Source organism: Rana temporaria, chromosome 8, assembly GCF_905171775.1.
Source record: "Rana temporaria chromosome 8, aRanTem1.1, whole genome shotgun sequence".
Taxonomy (NCBI): domain Eukaryota; kingdom Metazoa; phylum Chordata; class Amphibia; order Anura; family Ranidae; genus Rana; species Rana temporaria.
This window is the reverse complement of record NC_053496.1, coordinates 140,768,051-140,782,620: the sequence shown is the minus strand read 5'-3', so window position 1 is coordinate 140,782,620 and position 14,570 is coordinate 140,768,051. Positions and strand designations below refer to the sequence as shown.

The 14,570-nt window shown below is 39.0% G+C and overlaps 1 protein-coding gene across 1 annotated transcript in view; it reads right to left on the bottom strand.

The window, feature by feature from the left end:
• The window catches only part of DRGX (dorsal root ganglia homeobox), a 120,450-nt gene that overhangs the window by 97,290 nt on the left and 8,590 nt on the right, over positions 1–14,570 (bottom strand). Inside the window, exon 4 of the mRNA XM_040320783.1 lies at positions 13,244–13,345. Within this exon, the coding sequence (XP_040176717.1) occupies positions 13,244–13,345 (102 nt within the window). The remainder of the gene's footprint in view (positions 1–13,243; positions 13,346–14,570) is intronic.

The following is a 14,570-nucleotide window of genomic DNA, read 5'->3' as shown; positions in this document are numbered from 1 at the left end:
AATGTGCGATTGCGGCGTCATACAGTTTAGCTGCTCTGAATCTTCTTAGAACATGTGACAGACACCATAAGCCTTCAATGACAGATTCGACCTTAATTAATTCGTATTTTCGGACAAATGCAATTTTTAACGAAACAAAATAAATTAAAACTAATTTTGAGAGTAACTAAATACATTTATTTTCAGACAAAAACGAAATTCCGAAACGAAATACACATGTGCACATGTCTTATCTGCAATCAAGCTCAGTACCATCCGCCATGTTGTGAAAGCACATGGTCACACAAGCTTACTGCACCTCATGTGAATGTTAAAAACTGTTTCTTTACATTGAACTGTGTTACACCACCTGTCTAAGCTGCTGTTCGTCTTCTTAAGGAGACAGTACCATTTTTGCAAAAACGTGAACAATGTCTAGACAAGACTCTGAGCACTTTTACACTGCATGTCAGTTTTGTCACACTTTAATGATCAATCAGCTGAACTAAGAGATTCTATAGATCGCTTATCTGTCGTGTATGAACGCTACCAGTGACTGTTTGCAAAATACACAGCTTTCTTGCAGGACTGTAGTATAGAGGACTCTTCCGCAGAACTGACCAGGGCTGATGCACTAAACCAACAAAGGGATCTCTGAGTGCAAAATGCTTGGTATAAGGCAGAACTCCGCATTGCTCAACTGCAGGAGACCAGATCTCACAGATCCACATCAACCAAGCACACTGCACTTTCTTTTAGATCCTCTTGCTCCAGAAGTTCAACATTAAGTGATAAGGTAATAGAGGCCCGCGCTGATGCGGAATCAAAAGGAATACAAACCTCCTTTACCAGAAAGGAAGCAGAAATAGAAACACAAAAGACAGAGATGGAATCTCAACAAGCAGATGCAGATTCCCAATAAAAGATTCTGCAAATGGAAAGGGAGGAAGCAGCTGAGAGTCCTCGAACAAGCAATAAGAGAAGGTGCTAACTCAAACTGTTCCATCCCAGCGAAACTGCAAGAACCAGTTGAACGCACCAGTGAATATGTACTAAAGCATAATGTTTGCAATGATACAGAGTTATCTCATGTACACCCTACTAATAACACTGTTCTGACTCTCAACACAGAGACCTCTCAGCTCCAAATGCCTGAGCCTCTTCAAGTCTACAACACAAGTGAATCTATGCAGCAAACCGCATCACCTCTTTCTGACAACAAGGTGACTTCCAGCAACAAGCCGCAGCTCAAGCCACAGCCAGCACAAGCCTTAGGGACTACACCACAGTTAAATGCTCTTGAAACATAATTTTATCCTGGTAAACCTCACCGTACTTCACCAAAGAACTTTCACACCCGAGGGGTTCCACAAGTTACTTTGGCACCAAAGAGTGGGAGATCAAACTTGAATGACTGCCAGATATATGGTACGCTGTGAGCTCATTAACACTACCCTCTCAAGGTTTGACTGTCCAGAGAGCTACAGGGCCTGGAGATCAACCTTCAAAGCTGCTATTGCTGATCTCAACCTTACTACCAAGGATGAGGTTGATTTGCTCATAAAGTGGCAGGGGCCAGAATCTACAGATTGTGTTAAAAGACTGAGAACAGTGCATGTTGACCACCCAGATGCATGTCTTGTTGCTGCATGGGCAAGACTTGAGCAAGACTATGGTAGCTCTGAAGCCATAGAAAGTGCTCTATTCAAGAGACTGCAAAACTATCGCAAGCTCCAAGATCTGAGTGACCTTCTCATGGAGCTGGAGTTAGCAAAGACAGACCCATGTCAACCTGGACTAAGCTTCCTGGACACTGCTCATAGTGTCATCAAGTGGTGTCTAAACTGCCATACGGCCTGCAAGAGAAATGGGCACAACAGGGCTCAAGGTACAAAAGAGACTATGACATCTTTTCCTCAATTCACATATTTTTGCAGGTTTATCAGTGATCAAGCCTGGACGAGAAACGATCCCAACTTCAGATTCAGTGAACCAAACTTGCCTGCTTCATCATCATCACTTTCATCAAGGTATGATAACACAGCAGCTAAATGTAGAGACTTTAATAGAGCAATATGTGTTAAAATGACAGACATCTCACCACCCGTATCCTCTCCTGCTCACCAGAGCAATTTGGGGGCAGAGATAAAGACCCTAATTGTCAGTGCCCTATTCACAAGAAGCCTCACTCCCTAAAGAAATGTTGTGGGCTTAGGGCTAAGATGTTACAAGAGTGCAGGGAGATTCTTCAGAAACTTGGAATGTGCTACAGGTGCTGTGCTTGTTATGACATTTTGCTAAAGACTGTAAAGTTGTCATCAAGTGCACACAATGCAGTAGAGACAGACATGTTACAGCTATGCATCCGGGCCCACCCTCAGACAATTCACAGCAACCTCCTACCTCCAGACTTGTCTCAAATCATGGCGGGGAGCAACAAGTTCATGCTTTAGCCACAGCTAATGTTTTCTCTTCATGCACACAAATGCTGCGCTAACATATGCCTAGTCAAGATATACCCAAAGGGCCAACCTGAGGAAGCTATTAGGATGTATGCCATAATAGATGAACAGAGCAACAGATCCCTGGTTAAGCCTAAATTCTTTGAGATCCTTGGTATACTGTAGATGGACATGCATCACTGTATACTCACAGAACCTGTTCTGGTCGTGAAGAGACCTTCGGTAGAAGGGCCGATGGGTTCATAGTCTCTCATATCAATAAGGAAGAGGGCATACCCCTACCAACATTAGTTGAGTGTGACCAGATACCAGACTAAAGGGATCTGGTCACTTAAGGCACCTTGTTAATGAGATTCCTGCAATGAACAAGAATGCTGAAATCTTGGTCTTACTAGGAAGAGACATTCTCATAGTACATAAAGTACACAAGCAGTGCAATGGACCTGATGATGGTCCACACAATGGTTACACACAAAAACTTGATCTAGGCTGGGTATTCGTGGGCGACGTATGCTTGAATAGAATGCGTACGTCATCCGAGATCCACTCCTTCAAAACGTACATGTTAGGAAATGGACGTACGTCCCACTTTAAACAGTTCCCTTGCCAATATGAAGTAAAAGAGAAGCCTCTTGGCATCATCCAAAGACCAGATGTCACTCCTATCCTTTGTTATGACAACCTAGGTACCACAGTGTTTTGTACTACAAGCGATGACAACAAAATAGCCTTGTCAGTGAAAGACAGAGAGTTCATCAAAATAATGGACAAATAATTTTTCCAGGATGAGTCAAACAGCTGGGCTGCACCATTACCTCTTTGTGCTGCTAGGGTTAAACTCCCAACCAATCGTGAACAGGCTCTATCCAGATTCAGCTCACTTCAGCGAACACTAAAGAACAGGCCTGAAATGAAGGACCATTTCATCGCCTTTATAAAAAGGATCTTTGACAATAGTCACGCCGAACCAGCTCCCCTACTTCAAAGACACGAGGAGTGCTGGTACCTGCATTTCTTTTGATTGTATTATCCATGTAAGCCAAAGCAAATCAGGGTAGTATTTGACTCCAGTGCCAAGCATCAAGCGTATCCCTGAACGATGTTATTCTCACTGGTCCGAACCTAACCAACAACCTTGTAGGTGTACTTATGAGGTTTAGAAGAGAGGCAGTTGCCATAACTGCTGACATTGAACACATTTTTCATTGTTTCATTGTACGTGAAGACCATATGAACTTCCTAAGGTTTCTGTGGCACCGTGACAACAACATGGACAATGAGAGGATTGAATTCCGCATGAAGGTACATGTTTTCGGAAATAGTCCCTCACCCGCTGTTGCAACATACGATTTATGAAGGACTGCCCTTGATAGAGAAAAGGAGTATGGTGTGGATGCTCGACACTTCATTGAGAGAGACTTTTATGTGGACGATGGACTTAAATCTTTGCCAACAGATGAAGAAGCCATAGACCTTCTCCGAAGGATATAAGATATTCTTTCTGAGGCTAACCTCAGGATACACAAGATTGCTTCAAATAGTGTTGCTGTTATGAAAGCCTTTCAACCTGGCGATCATGCCACAGGGTTAAAATACTTAAATCTGGGTATGGACATACCACCTGTACAGAAAAGTCTGGGCCTACGGTGGGACTTATTAAAAGATACCTTCGGCTTTCAAGTCAGCTCTACAGACAAGCCATTTAACAAACGTGGTGTTCTGTCAGTGGTGAACAGTCTATACGATCCATTGGGATTCGTAGCTCCTATCACCATACAAGGTAAATCCTTACTTAGACAGCTCTCAGAGACTATTAAAGATTGGGATGCTCCACTATCAATAGACCAGCTTTCAAAGTGGGAGTCCTGAAAACAATCTCTACATGCCTTAGATGGAATCCGTATACCATGCTGCTACACTTCTGTCTCCCTTGCTACAAGTCAAAGGAAAGAGCTTCACATCTTCTCAGATGCATCTACTAAGGCCATAGCAGCTGTTGCTTACCTCAAGGTAAGATACTCTTCTAATCAAGCCCACATAGGGTTTCTGTTTGGGAAAGCTAAGTTAGCTCCTAAGCCTAAACACATTATTCCCAGGCTTAAACTTTGTGGGACTGTGCTGGCTGTAGAAATAGCAAATTTCATACTGCGTGAACTAGACATTCAGATAAATTACATCAAATTCTACACAAACTGCAATGTTGTTCTGGGCTACATATACAACCAGACTAAACGTTTCTATGTCTACGTCAGCAACCGTGTAAAGAGAATCAGGAAATCATCTAAACACGAACAATGGCCTTATGTTCCATCAGAAATTAACAATGCAGATCATGTCACCAGGCCAGTGTCTGCAAGTGACTTTGCAAATTCTTCTTGGTTAACAGGTCCTGAATTCCTGCTGGATCATCTAGAAGAAACCTCAGCTGATGTCTTCAGTCTTCTTGAGCCTGACAAAGATCCAGAGAACCCAACTATCCTTACCCCAGCTACTCTTCTTATCCAGAAGCTTGGGTATGTTCCTGTTCCACCTGGAAACTTTAAAACAGGAAATCTGTGCTATGACTAGTAGAAGCGAGCACAACATCTCACCAATTGCTTCTAGAATTGTTAAAAAGATGGAGTATCTTTCTACTCTGCAAGGACACAGGAAATGACAATTCCTGAACAAGTTGGAGATCTTGTTCTGCTTAAGGACCAGCAATCTGAAAGAATCGAATGGCCGATGGGACTTATTGTAAAGAGCGTTCCTAGTGATGACAGTAAGATACGTAGGGTGGAGGTGAAGGTTTCAAGACAAGGGACTGTAAAGACTTTCATCAGACCTATCACGGAACTTATTCTGCTCTTGCCCTTTAGAGAATGAACCTGATTGCGTAAGCTGCTGGATCCTATCTGTGATTTCAAGAAGGAAGTGTCTTGCACTTTAGTTGACATAACTTGAAGCCTTAAATTGAGAGTTATTGTAATTGCATTATATGCATGTTCTTTTTATGTCTTTCAGGTCTTCAAGACATCAAAGCAAATTACACTGTTTGTTATTTGCAGTTGCATCACTACCGTTCTGTTGTATATAGTGACATGTACCATGCCAGACGGGGAGTGTGCTGCCCCAATGGGGCATAGAATTTCTTATATAGATTGTTTCTCTATATAACGTTATGGACGTTTCATTCACATGCTGCCATCTAGTGACCTTTTGTGGTAATGCACCCATTTGTCCATGTTTCTTTTCTCTGACTTATGACACACTTCCTTTGTATTTAATGATCCACCCCTTCTTCCTGTGATTGTACTTTCTGTGTAATGGAGGCAGCTAACAGGCCACATGTAACAGGGCACATGTATTCTGCATAGTAAGCTACAGACAATATCATCTTTTGACCGCAAAAGTACCACAACCTATTCAGCTGTTGTATCGTGTCATCTGCTGTAACCCAATGTTCGGAATAAAAGCACCTCTGCGAATAGAATCGGTACTTGGTGAGTTCAAGCTATCTGGTGAGGATTGTCCTCAGTGATTATATCTACTTATACAGACGTGGCATAGAGGTCTCACAAGGGATAAATCGCTTCACATTAATTGGAGTCAGAATAACACCATTTGTTTTTAAACTGACCGCATAATAATCCCAGTGTAATTTCAGATAAAAAAAATGACTCACTGGTCGTATTATGGCGGAATCTGCTATTAGAACCTATAATCTTTTTTTACACTGGCGTTAAAAAAAAAAAAAAAACGTAAACATTAATTGCTAAAATATTTTGCTCTTGTGCTGCCTTGCTGTTCTAAATTAAGTTCCAATAGTTACATAAAGTGCCCTACTTAACTGTATAGGGTCTTTATATTTGAGTGGCTACTACCTCAAAATATATGGAATACAGGGGGTGAGGAACACCTCTGTACTATAATCTGTATAAGGCCACTAATTGCCCAATTCGTCTCACTTAAAAGCCGTGAGAGGAGGTGAAAGAATTATAATCACTTGGGAAAAGTCATCTTCAATTATTTGTCACTTGGACTGCATACAAAAATACACCTAAAATAAATGCAATATTCTTAAATTACACAACTGAACAAAGGTGTCAAAATGCACACAAGAACATCAATCTGTATTAAAGGGTACACAACAATTTATTAAATCTAGAACCTGCCACTAATATATATTACTGAATTATTCCTATGACAAATGTTCTCTCTATTCATTATAAATTGACATTTTAAAAAGTAAAGCCTAACATACCAAATGAATTAATAAATATGCTACACAAGTATAAAATGATAAAGGTATGTACAAATCTCAAGGAAATGGATTTATATGTCTTTCGATTATTTGTTTCAGCATATCCCAGGAAACTTTGCAATTGCATTTGTTTAAACATATTTTCCAATGGGTGAAATGTGAAACAAAGTGCAAACTGTTATATTAGCAAATATGTGTTCATCATCATCTATTTTTGAGCATTTCAAACAAGAGTTTAATGAACATCTTTCAGATTATTAACTTTTTTAATTGGCTTCTACATTGTGATCATTTTGTCTCAAAATACTATGCTGGAAATTGTAAACAACAATTTCTGTTTAATATTATTTACTGTAATATTAATACAAAATGTGATCATGAAGTTAGTCTTACTTTAAAGGTGTTTGCCTGATATAGAAAAAAAAATATGATCAATCAAGTGACAAGGATGGTATATAAAATGTAGGCCCTCAGCTGGTAAAATGGGAAATGTAGCAGGACTGGTAGAGATAATGCTGAGCATGTGCTGGGAGCTGCTACTCTTGCTTTCCTATTTTTTTTTCAGTGCAAGGAAATGGATGTTCTTTGATGCAATCTGGTACCTTAGAGACGCGGACAAATTAGTGTAGAACATTATCACTAGTTAATTATGAATGACCGATTAATCAAGCTAATCTAATATTCCACATTATGTTGATGTTATTAAAGTGCACAGTGAAAGTGACAGATAGCCTTCATTTGCTCTCAGTGGCCAAATGTGCTCTCTGAACTGAAATCAGAATTTTGTCTGAGATGTGTGGGGGGTGGAATGCAGATGATTATGTATACCATTGCATAGGAAACCACAGATTTGTACATTACTCTGTATAGTAATTAATTGTATACAATATTTTTGAATACATATATGCATTATATACTTTGTTTACATGTGTCATTTTTTTTTCTCATAAAATTCCAAATTTGCTGTTAGTGTATAAAGTATTTAAAGCGGAGGTTCACCCAAAAAACAAGTATATAACATTACATTCAGTATACCTCAAACATGTACAGTATGTCGTTTTTTTTTTTGGGGGGGGGTATACATACAGTATTATCAATATTTTCCTCCCGGCTTCCGGGTACTCGCTCCCACGGGAGTGGGCGTTCCTGTGCAGTGCTGCAATGTCATCTGGGACTTCGCCCAGATGATTGACGTGCCTGAGAAAAACTCCCCCCGGCGGATAAGGCGCGTCACGACTTTCCGAAATAGGCCGAACCGCGAGTCGGCTCTATACGGTGCCTGTGCAGTCAGCTCTACACGGCTCCTAGTCGGTGCGCAGGCGCCGTATAGAGCCGACTCGCGGTTTGGCTACTTTCAGAAAGTCGTGACCCGCCGGGGGGAGTTTTTCTCAGGCACGTCAATCATATGGGCGAAGTCCCAGATGACATTGCGGCACTGCACAGAAACGCCCACTCTCACGGAAGCGAGTCCCCCGAAGCCGGGAGGAAAATACCGATAATACCGTATGTACACCCCCAAAAAAATAAAAACGGCAAACTGTACATGTTTGAGGTATACTGAATGTAATGTTATATACTTGTTTTTTGGGTGAACCTCCGCTTTAAGTACACTAAATATTGTGATGTTAATTTGAATATAAACATGGGAAAATGTCTGGCAACTGGATCTGGATGAACAAGAAATTAACTTGTATAAGAAAGGCTACAAAGGCTTTTCATTGCTGTCAGTTTTTATACTGAAAATACCTGAGTGCAAATTTATTTTTTAATTGAAGATCTCTTAATGTGTAATACAGTAAAAAAATAAAAAAAAACACACATAGTGCAAGTCTGCAGTATTTTGTGTGTGATGATCTTCTTGGAGAGCATAGTAGGCATTTAGCTACAAGCATCTTGTATAACCCTGGACAAAGATAAAATATAAAGTCACATTTTGGGAAACTGATAGAATTAGCTCTGACCTAAGGCTAGGATTCATTGCCTTCATGATGAGTAAGGTAATATTGAACTGTTATTCTCCCAAATTATTTTTGCATGTCTTACAGGATTAAAAAATGTCCAGATGATAATGATTTGTCAGAAAAAGTTTATGCCCAAAAGCTCACAATGTTAAGATAATGCCCTTATTTAGTGTCAGCTGAAAAGAAGTTCTAGCACATAAAATCTAGATATTCACTTTTATAGCTAAGGTCATTGGTGAAATAACAGTTATTCACAGTTCTCTACTTTTAACCCAGAGCAATACTACACTTCAATTTTTTTTTAAATCCTTACTCCAAAGATACAAGCCTTGAGTGAGCATTATTTTTACGATTTAGTAGGTTTCCTGCTAAAAAGAAAAGCTGTTTCTTAAAAGAGCTAAAATATAACATTTTACTCTGCTCCAGCATACCCCCAATATGTTGTAATTTAAAGTACTGATTTGTCCTGTGAACCTAGTTGGATGTCTGAAAGACAGATTTTCTGGGCCTAAAAACATATTTGGTTTATTGATGTCTAAGCATTTCTATATTGATTTGGTCCACTGATGTGTTTCCTGTTTGATTTGCTAATGCTCTCCTTGTAAAACAGTATAGTAAAAAAATCTAAATAACTGTCAGGTTTCGAAAAATAATTCTGTGACTGATTCAATACCAGAAAATTCTCAGTTAATTAAATTAACACACTTTATATTATTATAGATATTAACTTAATAAACTCCACAGCTTGTATACTATAGATTTTCTGACCTATTAAGCACTCAAGAGGGTTGATTTACTAAAGACAAATAGGCTGTGCACTGTGCAAAATACAATTGCACTCTGCAAGTGCAGTTGATCCAGAGATTAGTAAATGGGCAGAAGCTCTGCCCAATCATTTGCATGTAAAAATGCTGTTTTTTTTTATTTTCCTTGCACGTGATTGGGTACTCTTTGTGAAGTAAAGCTTTACCTCATTTACTAAGCTCTGAAGCAACTTCACATGAAGAGTGCAACTGCACTTTGCAAAGTGCACAGCCTATTTGCCTTTAGTAAATCAACCCCAAGGTGTGAGAAATGCCGAACTAGGTACAAAATGTGATAACTTAAGTAAGATAATGATTACTCTGGGTCAGGTAACTTCAGTATTTCTGTAGGTTTCCCCCCCAATACCCACTTCCCGAGCCTACCCACTTCTTGAGCTTATTTGGGAACACAGTTGATTAGCAGTTTTCCATTTAGATAGTCAGTGACAGCAGAGATTTTAATCCCCTCTCAGTACAAATATGCCAATTCACCTAGACTCGTACACTTTCACAACAATCGTTTGTACAGTTGTTTGTGCAGTTTTTTCACAGCAGAATCGCTCATACAAGCTTGTCCACCTTGTTAAGTCTGTAGGTATCTTAAGGCTTACTGTATTTATTGGCATATAACACTCACTTTTGTACCCTGAAAATAGAGGGTAAACTGTGCTTGCGTGCTATACGCAGGGGGCTGTGGAAAGTTTTTTTCCTGAAACCTTCCTTTTTAAAGTTAGGGTGCGTGTTATACGCTGATAAATACAGTAATTTTATTTGTGTAAAAGCCAAACTATATTACCAAAAGTATTGGGACTCCTGCCTTTACACGCACATAAAATTTAATGGCATCCCATTCTTAGTCCGTAGGGTTCAATATTGAGTTGGCCCACCCATTGCAGCTATAACAGCTTCAACTATTCTGCAAAGGCTGTCCACAAGGTTTAGGAGTGTGTCTATGGCAATGTTTGACTGTTCTTCCAGAAGCGTATTTGTGAGGGCAGGCACTGATGTGGACAAGAAGGGCTGGCTCGCAGTCTCCGCCCTAATTCATCCCAAATATGTTCTATGGGGTTGAGGTGCAGGCCAGTCAAGTTTCTCCACCCCAAACTCGCTCATCAATGTCTATATGGACCTTGTTTGTGTACTGATGCTCATTCATGTTGGAAAAGGAAGGGTCCATCCCCCAAATTATTCCCACAAAGTTGGGAGCATGAAATTGTCCAAAATGTCTTGGTATGCTTTAAGCGTTCCCTTTACTGGAACTAAGGGGCCAAGCCCAACAACTGAAAAACAAGCCCACACCATAATCCCCCCTCCACCAAATGATTTGGATCAATGCACAAAGCACAGTCCATAAAGACATGGATGAGAGAGTTTGGGGTGGTGGCACTTGACAGTCCTGACCTCACCCTGAAAGAACACCTCTGGGATAAATTAGAGCGGAGACTGCGAGCCAGGCCTTCTTGTCCACATCAGTGCCTGACCTCACAAATGCACTTCTGGAAGAATGGTCAAACATTCATATAGACACACTCCTAAACCTTGTGGACAGCCTTCCCTGAAGAGTTGAAGCTGTTATAGCTGCAAAGGGTCGGCCAACTCAATATAAAACCCTACAGACTAAGACAGGAATGCCATTAAAATTCATGTGCTTGTACAGGCAGGTGAACCTAAACTTTTGGTAATATAGTGTACCACTGATCCATAAGCTTGTGGAGTTTTTAGTATTTATTTTTGTGATTGTTTTCTCACTGGAACAAGAAACAGTAAAGTGTTCACAAAACATTTATGTAAGAGGACCTTAGGGCTAAACTACATAACTGTAGGTGATTTGAATACCATGCTACTGAGTGAGTCAACTACCTAAAGCAATAAGCTCATTTGTAACACATTCGATATCACCTATGTAGTTCAGCCAAGCATCAGTAAAGCACATTTCAGTTAAAAACATTTTTTACTGCACATTAAACTTAGCTCAGTACAGCAAGAGAACACTGCATAACCATATGGTTGTTTTCTGCACTTTATGTGTCAAATAAACTGGTATTGACCCATTCACTTGCTAATTGAAACTGGGAAACAGGGAAGGTGGATCTCAATATAAGCTCTCATCAGTAAACAACTCCAGTTGAGTGGATCAATTTAACCCCGGGCAGACTATTCCAGCCAAGAAGCCCTGTGCAAGCAAAAGTATCTAGTCATTGTTTTTCACTAAGTACAGAAATAGACATTTTTTTTCAAGTGTATTACTGTCTGGGAGTTATAATAATACACCCACTCTGGGTGCTGCCAATTTCAGTAATTATCTGCAGTATGCAGACACAGTATGGTCAAGAGGGCTGACACCATGCAGAGTCTTAGCAGCTGATAGGTTGCTGTCTTCAATTACTTTGTATTGGCAGCATAAATTAAAAAAAACTAATTCAAATTATTTCAGCAGAGTTTCAGACTGCTCTACAACAACCTGATCTATCCTAAATGGCAGTATAATAGTATTTTAAAGAGTTTTTCACTTTAATGCAAAATCCAGTGAATTTTAGTGCAATAAAGTTTCCACACTTGCTCATTTGCACTCATTCACCACCATTCTCACACTAGGATTCATTTCTGTATCACATGTTTCAAAAGCATAACATGCATATCTCTGTATCCAATTTTATAAAATTCATGTTCAATTACTCCTTTTAGTCATAAAATGTACTTTCTTTTGCAATAGAGAGTTGCACTCAGGGATTCCTGAGCATCCATACTTCCACCAGTAATGAGCACACGAGGAGGCAAATTTACTAAAGTACAGGCATACCCCACTTTTAAGTACGCAATGGGGTTTATTTACTAAAGCTGGAAAGCGCAAAATCAGGCTCACTTCTGCATAAAAACCAATGAGCTTCCAGGTTTTATCACCAAAGCTTAATTGAACAAGCTGGGATTAGAAGCTCATTGGTCTCTATGCAGAAGTGAGCCTGATTTCGCGCTTTCCAGCTTTAGTAATTAAACCCCATTGTGTATTTAAAAGTAAGGTATGCCTGTAGTTGAAAACTACTGTAGCTGTAGTCACACTGAATACTCAATCATGTGCATAGGTAATAAACGGGCATTTTCTTTCACTTGTTTAGATATTTTTAGAGTGATGATTCTCAATTGCTTTAGCAAATCAGCCTTTCTGTATGTACAAGTGAAGCCTCGTACACACGACCGAGAAACTCGATGGGCGAAACACATCGGTTTGCTCATCGAGTTCCTTGTTAGGCTGTCGAGTATCTCGGCGAGCCAAATTTCCCCATTCCCGTCGAGGAAAAAGAAGACATGCTCTCTTTTTGGCTCGACAAGATCCTCGACAGTTTCCTCGTCGAAAAGTGTACACACGACCGGTTTCCTCGGCAAAAAAAAATACCAGCAAGTTTCTTGCTGGTTTTTGCCGAGAAACTCGGTCGTGTGTACGAGGCCTGAATTGTACTTACCTCTACTAAATCTAAATAAGTTACACTGTATCTCCCATGATTAAGAAAAGCTTTAGTAAAAACTGTTCAGATTTAGTGGAGGTTCAGTGACTTTTGAGGTACACTTTGCTATATATGTTTATTTAGTTACATTAAGTGACATTTAGACTAGGCAGTAGATTTTTTTTTATAAAATCTGTGACATCATACAGTCGAAATACCAAATGTATTTTTTTGCAATGTACTTACCTAGCATTTAACAAATAATCCAATAAAATCATGCTAAAATAATATATATTTAACAACAATAAAAATATATATTAAAACAATTGTGGTTGTGCTTTTAGTTTATTCCTACCTGTACTCTGGCTTCAGTGAGATTAATTTTCATGGCAAGCTCCTCTCTGGTGAACACATCAGGATAGTGAGTTTGAGAAAACACAGCTTCTAATGCTTCCAGCTGAAGTAAAACAAGCAGATATCAGCAGGGTGAACTTTTCATTACTAATTATGAGGACATTTCAAAGCGAAACAATGTAGCTGTTATTGGTAAGAGCACACAAGGTGGGTTTTAACAAGGTGCAGACATATTATCGATTCCTTCTTAATCATTCAAGTTGATACACATCTTTGCTGCTTTGTTACTTTTGGACAATATTATAGAAGTGTATGATAGATTTTTGCTTAAGAAAATTACAGGAAGAGTCTGAGAAAGACATAGAGAAAAATATCTATTAAAAGAGTATGTTTCACCCAGGTAGGCTTTCATTACAAATGCTCCATCAGGTTCCAGAGAAATCTTTATTTTTTAAATAAATCTGATCCTGAATTGATATTCTCTTAGTTAATACTAACCAGAAAGAACAATATTTCCATAGTAAATTGTACTTTGCTGTATAGCTATATAAAATATTTTCTGAAAGACCTAGATTGACCTAGGAAGGAATATTACCACTAGGAAACTAACATAATTACTTGAAACAGTTAAAGGTTAGTTTGGTCTGCCATTTTACCAGAATAACAAGAACTTTGTCGTTATTGATAGCCCCATTTGGGTGTGGATGTAAAAAATATTGTCTTTATGATGATGTGGTGTATGGATCAAACACGGATCTGTCGATCTGACAAATAAAATTATCTTTTTAGTAATTTACCCACGTAAACAAAATAGGCTATGAAGTCAAACATTTTTTTCCCCAAAAAAAAAAAATCTTATTGGAAATTGTATAATGTACCCAGTACAGTAAAACCTTGGTTTGCGAGACTAATTAGTTCGAGAAACATGCTTGTAATCCAAAGCACTTGTATATCAAAGCATTTATTTTTACAGGGTATAAAAGAGAAGAGAGGCACCTCTAAGTGTAGCTAAATGTTGTATCTTTATTAATTGTAACCATATTGCTACACTTAGAGGCTCCTCTCTTCTTTTTTATGCTCAGTTGTGACATGACGCTACTCTTATATCAAGACATTGCTTGTATATCAAAGCAAAATTTATTAAAACATTTTGCTTGTCTTGCAAAACGCTCTCAAACCAAGTTACTCTCAAACCAAGGTTTTACTGTATAATAAAATAAAGTCCTTAGCATTTCATCTATATGGATTCCAGAAAGTAAGTCTTAGGCCTTTTAGTATTACATTGATTAGTCAATTTAATTCTCTCAATTAAAGGCATACTCCACTCA